Source organism: Andrographis paniculata, unplaced genomic scaffold, assembly GCF_009805555.1.
Source record: "Andrographis paniculata isolate CXL003 unplaced genomic scaffold, ASM980555v1 Contig77END, whole genome shotgun sequence".
Classification (NCBI taxonomy): Eukaryota; Viridiplantae; Streptophyta; class Magnoliopsida; order Lamiales; family Acanthaceae; genus Andrographis; species Andrographis paniculata.
The window spans coordinates 1,130,531-1,139,007 of NW_026137614.1; the positions used below are offsets into that span (position 1 = coordinate 1,130,531).

At 30.7% G+C, this 8,477-nt stretch overlaps 1 protein-coding gene across 1 annotated transcript; it reads left to right on the plus strand.

The window, feature by feature from the left end:
- The first annotated feature begins 304 nt into the window (after window positions 1–304).
- LOC127239378 (uncharacterized) lies at window positions 305–3,032 on the plus strand. Its single transcript, XM_051257490.1, has 3 exons — window positions 305–873; window positions 2,565–2,624; window positions 2,732–3,032. The coding sequence occupies exons 1-2, from the start codon at window positions 377–379 to the stop codon at window positions 2,566–2,568; spliced, it is 501 nt and encodes a 166-aa protein (XP_051113447.1). The 5' UTR covers window positions 305–376; the 3' UTR covers window positions 2,569–2,624; window positions 2,732–3,032.
- The last annotated feature ends 5,445 nt before the right edge of the window (window positions 3,033–8,477 follow it).

Below are 8,477 nucleotides of genomic sequence, written 5' to 3' on the forward strand. Positions count from 1 at the left end.
TAGTTTTTATTTTATTGTAATATAATAATATTTTTAAGAAAAATTTTGTTAATATTAAAAAAAATATGTTTAGGTTTATTTTATTTTTAATAAAATATACTTTCTCCGTTCCAAATCTCATGTTCACGTTGTCATTTCCATCCGTTCCACTTAATTTGTCACTTTCTATTTTTGAAAAAAAATTACACACTTTAAACATTAATTAAAAATCATAATCTAAACATAATTATACCTATTTAGTACCCCACCTACCCATATTTAAATTCATCTTAGTATTACCCACAAACCTACCCAGATACTCATATCGCGATTTGTCTTCTTTCTCTCTCCCCAATCTGGAAAACCATACCATGGAAATCGACGCCTTTGTGTGCCGATGTTGTTGCATCGCCGTGTGCCGTCGATTGTTGCTCCGACTCCGAGGGATCGACATCTTATCCCCACCGTGATTTCTCGCTGCCCTAATTGTGGGTATTCTCCAATCGAAAACCCTAAATCGCTTGACAACGCCCCCTTTTTTGGTCTTTACTCCGGCGACGGCGATTCGGTAATTTTCTTCGGCGAAAAGCTTGGTGCGTGCGAAGACAACGGTGGGTGGGTGTCAGACGCGGAAGAGCCCTTCGATCTCGACGTTAGTCCTCTGATTTGCGAAACCACACCTGCAACTGTTCCTCGTCCTCGAAGTTCGCCGGTAAAGGACGAGGGGTTGGAAGGCGGCGTTGGAGTCCCTACCAAAGTTGGCGATATTTGGTTTGTGCTTGGATTTGTCCCCGACTCAGAGGATGAAGATGAGGATCAGCACGAGTACGATGTGGAACCTACCACTTACCTATTCGGATCGTCCCTACGAACACGCCCCTTTAAAGGACGTTGGTGAGATCTAAATCATATTTTTCTCAAATTTGTGGTTGTTGGAATAAAATATGAGTATGTTGCAAGTCTTGCCTGAATAAGTTGTTAGGGCTTGATTTTGCTGTCGGTTGGCTTTGATTAGAATTATCGATGTTTCACATGCTCGTTAATGCCTTAAATGTCTTGTTATTTTCGATTCCCTTGATTTTGAACATTCCAAGTGTTCTGTCATTTTCGGATCGAATTGTGCATGTGATTTCGGATAGTGATTATTTTACATATACTCAAAGTGAATATATTTTCATTTATGAACTCAGATTTTTAAGCATGAACTCGAGTTAAAGTTGTGAAAACAAATATTTTTTGGTGGCTTGCATTTCATCATATAACATTAACATAATGTGGCTAAGTACATATTGCTTCATCATTTCATAAATCATTTTTACAAAACACTTACAAAATAATTTGCTTTGATATATTTTCACAGGTGTAGTAACATTTAGGTACTTACAAAAGTTTTATCATTCATATATTGCTATCTCTAATAACCTAGGTCATAAATAACATTTTCAATTCAATTGGCTGCCTCTTTTTCTATTATATATTGAATGCATTCATGCACTAATTACATTGAAACAGTTGGTTGATTTGGGAGATTTCCAACTCTCAACAAGCTCTATTTTTTTTTTTTTTTTTTTGCGGGAGCTTGTAAGAGTTTTCTCATTTTTACTTTCATTACTTCAATCATACAATTTTGTAAACTTAAAATTACCTTATTTAAACATTGTGGTGTCAATTCTTTGAAGCTGGAATCCACAACATCTAGTAGTTCGGTGACATTTTTGCATAAATTTTCAATTTGCAAGCTTTGAATTGCACGAAACCATCCTAGATTGTTTACGTTCGTGTTTGGAGAGTTTGGTGGTTGTTCGATAAGAACTATGTTAAAACCATCTGTATTTTCCGCACAAACAAAGTTTGCATCATCATATTTAATATGTGGTTTTGCATTGTTTTGTTGCATCAGTATGTGTTTCGAAAAATTGGGTGGCCACTTCTCTTTTATGGCTGGGATAATCTGCATATAGAAAATAGATACATAAATTGCATATATTTTGTTATTTTGAAATGCAACAATGAATTAGAGAAACCGGTTATCTTCTATTCTAATTAAGGGAATAGAAGACATCAACACTATGCTTTCTCACATTCCATATCTCTTATGTTGGCAAATAAAGTTTACCTGGTTAATTAAACACCTTTCGTAACCTGCTTTGTCACAAATTGAACTGATTTAGTCTCTAAAGTTCCGGCCACTCGATTTTTGCTTGATTTTTTTGCCGAAACTTGTTCTGTGAATGGAAAAATCCTATTTTCCCATCAAACAATAAATTCCCATATTGATCCCAAATAGAGCGTGAAACAACACACATGAACATTACTTTTGTAATGATTTTTTTGCTTTTGCAAGCTCTATGTGGATCCTGTTCCATAGGGGTCAAGTAATATTGATGTGTGACAGTTTTCATATAAAACCATTTCTCATCAATGTGTACTACATTATGCATATTTTGAAACAATGCATTTTCAATACACCTATGAAAATCTAGGGCTTGTATTGAAAAAGACAACCTTGGGAGTTTGTTAGCATCAGTCAACTCTGGCCTGATTGTACTTGCATATATGCTTATCTTTTATCCATATGTGGACAGTTGATTTCGATGTTTGTAGGCCCTTTGCCATATTTCTAATAGAAGATCTTTACATCAACGGTAAACTTTCTATTTCATTCAAATTTGGTGTCATCTTATCTTTGCGGACTACATGTTTCTTCCTATTTATACTAACAACCTGACCTTTTCAATTTGCTATTTTGCAGTTTTCCATTGTCTTCGCACTGTCCGTACGGAGTAGTTGAGTAATTTTGCTGTTTCCGTGACCCTTTCCTTGGCCAGCTCCAATTCTTCGTCGCATGTTCCGAGCAGAAACTGAATCATCTTGTTCAATTCTGCAATAGTAAGAACATTTTTTGTCATTGAGGTAAGAAATGATGTTTAGTGATTTAATGTGGCTTCATTGTGTGAAAATAAAAATGGTGTGAAAATTCATACTGATTGTTGTATTTATTGGTTTTTAATTCATGCAATATTTGACACGGATTGGAGGGAAATTTTCAGCTTGTTTTGTCATGGTTTGGAGGGAATATTTTATCCTACATTTTGACATGTTTTTATGTATTGATATATAGCATGTGTGTGTTAGATGGTAGATACGTTAGATTGTGGTATGTAAATGTATAAGTGTACTGATTTTGATTAGACTGTCACTACAAAAAAATAATATATTTGTAACGGAATTCCGTCTCTAAAGTTCACGTAGCTAACGTAATTCCATTACTAATTCCGTCTCTAATGTCATTAGTAACGGAAAAAGTAGATTTAGAGACAAAAAAGTTTTGTTACAAAAATGATTTTTTCTTGTAGTGTGTTGTCCTTTTTTTTACTTTTGGATTGCACAATGTGAGTCTCCGTAATTTTCGTGTGTAATTTATTTATTTATTTTTTTAATTCATCTCTTAATAATATAATTACACTAATTAATTATCCCCCACATAAATTTCCGTGTTTACAAGAATGTAGACACATTTTTTGGGATGGAGAGAATAATAAATAATTGTGTTTCATTTTATAAATATAATACTGACTCTGTCCACATAAAAAGTAAATATTTACTTTTGGCGCGGTGTTTAAGAAATAATAATATTTTAATTATAGTTGGTAGTTAAAAGTAGTGTAATGACATTTTTGCCCTTATTTTTTTGGTAAAAAAGTAATGATGTGATGTAAAGTAATGATATTTGTGGAAAAAAAAAGAGGTATTTAATAAAATATTTAGACGTTCCAAAATATAAATACTTATATTTTTTAGTTGGATAGATGGAGTATAATATTTTTTATAATTTCTTTTTTTCTATAACGAACAGTGAAAAAATATTTATTTTTGTAAGTATGATTAGCAATATATATAAAATAATGCTCAGCCAAACTGCATTTGCGTAGTCCTCAATGGAACTATCTGCAAAGTAACACAAATAAGTTGGCCGGAATATACGAAAAAATAATAATGCACAGCACAAGAATTGAACTACTTCGCATGCCAAACAAACCCCTAATTTTTCAAAGTACGAGAATAATATTCATTTCGTTCTTTGAAAGTATTTTCTTTTTTTTTTTTTATAATGTTTTTTTATTTTATTTATAAATATTTACTTGTTATTATAGTAAAAATAATTATATACTAATTTTTAAAATATTTTTTAATTTTTTAAATAAATTATATACATACCGTTATATATACAATTAATTTATACATCAAGTATAAATGATAAAAATTTTAGAATCATCTTTCACACTCTTACTATCCAATAAAATATTACTCACTTCTATCTACTAAGTAAACAATTACTTTTGGAATTTAGTTTAAAAATTATTATATTTTAATAATAGTTAGTGATAATTTTGATATAGAAAAACAAATATACCCTTTCCTTATTGTGTTTTAAAAATTTCCAAACCAAAATTCAAGGAAAATTAAACAAATTTGATACACATTCATGCTGGAAACTGCATTTTTATGTGAAAGCAATTACATAACATAAATGAACTATAGAAAGTTTACAGCAACTATAAGGTTTTCTGTTTGATGTCTTAAATTGATTTGAAATGAAATGTTAATTTGAGTGTTTGTTTAAATAATTATTTGATTTGATATTTCATGAGAAGAAATTATATACTCCCTTCATCGTATTGAAATGTTGTCATTTTTCATTTTCGTCATTCCCAAAGCAAGGTTATCATTTTCTAATTTAGTAATTGCACTACCTACCTAATATAATAAATATCCTTGTAACTTACACTATATTACACAAATTCCATTACTTTTATATTATAAAATACTAATAAAGGTATTTTTGTCTTTTTCACTGTAACCCAATATAATACTAATATTAAAAAATCTACGTGCAAAAAATAAACGACAATCTTTCTACGGGACGGAGGGAGTATATTTTTTAAAAACGGTCGAATAAATAATGCTGATTTTGATTTCAAATGTTAAAAAAAAAAAAAAAGAAAAAAAAACCAACATAATTAAGCACATCGATATAACAATAATCAAAACATGAGAAAAATAAAAAAATAAGAATTTCAAGTTGCTGTAATTTACAGCAATTAGATAACGAAAAAAGAAAAAACACATACTAAAATTACAGAAACATAAAAATACAAAAAACATATATATATATATATATATATTGTCCAACCGTCATCAACCAAAGAAGATATGCCCGATCATTATTTGGGAAGGAAAAATCGGTATACACTATAAATTTCAGAATCATAAAAATCAGTAAACACTACGATAAATCAGCAGCGTGAGACGTTAAATTCTGCAGGATTTAGCAAAATATTACAATAGAGTTGGTTCGATTCGAACCAAATCAAAATTTAAAATTCGGTTCAAATTGAATATTTGAAAGTTTTTGAATTTTCAAATCGAATTGAATTGGTATACTTAAAAATTCGAATCAATCCGAAATTCAAAATATAACATTTTATTATATTTATAATCATATATTTAATATTTTATTAAAATATTATAATGTAATATAAATAAAAAGCTTAAAATTATTAATTATATTTTAATATATTTAATTTTTATATAATATATATTTAATATTATAAAATATAAAATAATAAAAAACACAATTTTGTTATGTAATAAATATAATACTATAATATATAAATATTGGTGCTGTATATGCATCCACCAAGACAGGGACGTATGTGTGTTTGTTTGGGGATTGGATTTTAATCTCATTATTCATCATTTTTTTTTTCCCTAAAAACATCAAATCAAACATCTATTTTTTATTTTTTATATTATACTAAAAATCAATTTTACATTCAAAACGTCATATCAACACCTATTTATCATACAACTGTTCAAATCTCAATTCAAAATCCAAACCCCCAAACAAACACACTATGTATTTTAGAAACTACGTGTCATAGCACTCCACTTTCGATATATTTATATAAAAGATGTGTTTTGTTAAAACTTTATTAAGACAAAAACTCTATGAAAAAAACCATAGTGGAGGAGAAATAGTACATCATTATTGTATTAATGCGCTCCTCCTTAGTTGAATTTTGTTTGATATCTTTCAGTCGACATATTCTATTTCCTTGCACCAATTTGTTGAATTATGCAGTTGGTAGTGCCTTTGTAAATAAATTTGCAAAGTTTTCAGATGATTGAATTTGTTGCACATTAATTTCACAACTCTTTTGAAGATCGTGAGTGAAAAAGATTGTTGGTGATAGATCATCTTTAATATATCCTTCCTTTAATTGAGCTATACACGTTGTATTATGTTCAAATAATGTTGTATGAGGTAATACATCATCAGAAGTCAAGCAAATCTTCTTAATATTGTGAGTCATAGACCTCAACCAAACATATTTACAATTGGCTTCGTAAATTGCTAAAACCTCAACATAGTTTGAAGAAGTAGTTCTTATCATATGTTTAGCAAATCTCCAAGAGATTGCGATTCTACTAGAAGTAAAGAAGTAGTCAGTTTGAGATTTTTCTTTATGTGGATCAAACAGATAACTAGCATCAGCCCAACCAATTAATTCATTTCGAGATTCACTCGAATAAAATAGAACGATGTCATATATCTCTTGAAGATAACGAAAAATGTGTTTGATACAATTCTAATGACGGTTTGTGAGGGATGCACTAAACCTTGTTAGTAAATTTATTGAGAAAGATATATCTAGCCTGATACATGATAGTCATAAATCGCATGCGTTAGATATTCATATTATTTGCGATATTTGGTTGATTTTGATTAGATTCTACCTGATTTGACTATATATTATTTATTTATGATTTGTAAGAGAAAAATAATAAAATTGATAGAATTAAAGAGAAAAGAGGAAAAAAAAAAGATCCAAAGCCCAATTGTTATGAAATTAGGGCAAATATAAAGGAAAGAAATAAGAGGGAGGTGCGACTTATGCCACTTGCCGAGGAGAACACTGTGCAGAACAATCCCAAGGAGAAACCGTGCAAGGGCAAGAAGGAGAAAGATTCTTCCAAGAAGATTTCGAGTTCTACCCCTACCAACAGCATTCTCAGGCGATGTTTCTCTTTGCTTCATTTGTTCTTCCTCCTATGATTAGTGAGTAGTTTATTTTTCTAGTTTAAGAGTGAAAAACAACTTGGTATGGATTTGAGATATTAGAATTGTTTTGATTTATGATATTTCTTTAGTTCATAAGTATTTATGTGGTTTCTAATTTTTTTGAGTTATAATATCTTATTTGGTTGGGTATTGTGGCCAGGCATTTCAATTGGATTAAGGATTAATTGGTAAAGTAAATTAGGCGTCCGTAATTATGTTTTAATTTGGTTTAAGTAGCAACTAGTGGCAGACACCATTAGGAAATCGCAGAATCAATTTTAAACAATTTCGTATAGGTAATCGTTAAATTGAATTAGTCTCTTCTGGTCCGCAAGGCAGTTAGGCTAGTAAATTCTTTGTGGCGTCACTAGGGTGCTAGTCTAACTAGGGAAGCAGTTGACGGACGTACCTAGACTGTCGAGAAATTAAGGAAGAGTTGGTTATTAGGCGCGTGTCGGTAACTATAACTAATTTATTTAGAAACCAATAAAATTAAATATATATCGGTGACCAAATCCACTACCCAAGTTGTCAATTTCATTCCGAGACTGGAAACTTATTTTTATTGAATTTATCTTTTAGTCGTAGAATTTTTAGTTTGCTATTTTATTTTTATTTCCTACTTCCAAAATCCTCCATTTTATTATATTTATAAATTAAACAATCGAAAATAAAATCTTTTTAATTCCTTGAGGAGACGACCCTACTTCATCTATACTACGTTATTTTTATTGCAGAAGTAGGTTTATTTTATTTAAATTTTGCAGCGTATGAAAAACGCCTGTCAAATTTTGGCGCCGTTGCTGGAGAATTCTAATTGGTTCAATTTATCTTTGGTTGTTTTATATTATTTGTTAAAATCTAACTTTTTCTGGTTTATGTCGAGATTTGATCGCACAAGAAACTTGATTTTTGACCCCGAGATTTAGAAGACTGCGCGTCGATTAAGAAAAGTAACTAGGGAGCGTCGCCAAAAAGATTTAGCTTTTGAATCATCTAGCGATTTTAGTTCTGACGAGATCGAGCTAGAAGAAGAGATGGATCAAAGGACATTAAGGGAGCTAGCAGCCCCTAACTTGACCCAGCAGCATCTCTGCATCACATACTCGACGGTAGACGGTAACAATGCTTTTGAATTAAAATCAGGACTAATACACTTGTTGTCTTCAATCTTCAAGAATTTGATATCGTTTGCACAAGTATGAAGCCACAAGAATTAACAGAAGATAAAATCAAGCTTTGTGCTTTTCCTTTCTCACTAAAAGATGCTGCAAAAGATTGGCTATTCAATCTATCTGTCGGAAGCGTCACTGCATGGACTGACATGAAAAGAAAATTTCTCGAAAAGTACTTTCCCGCTTCACGAGCTGCG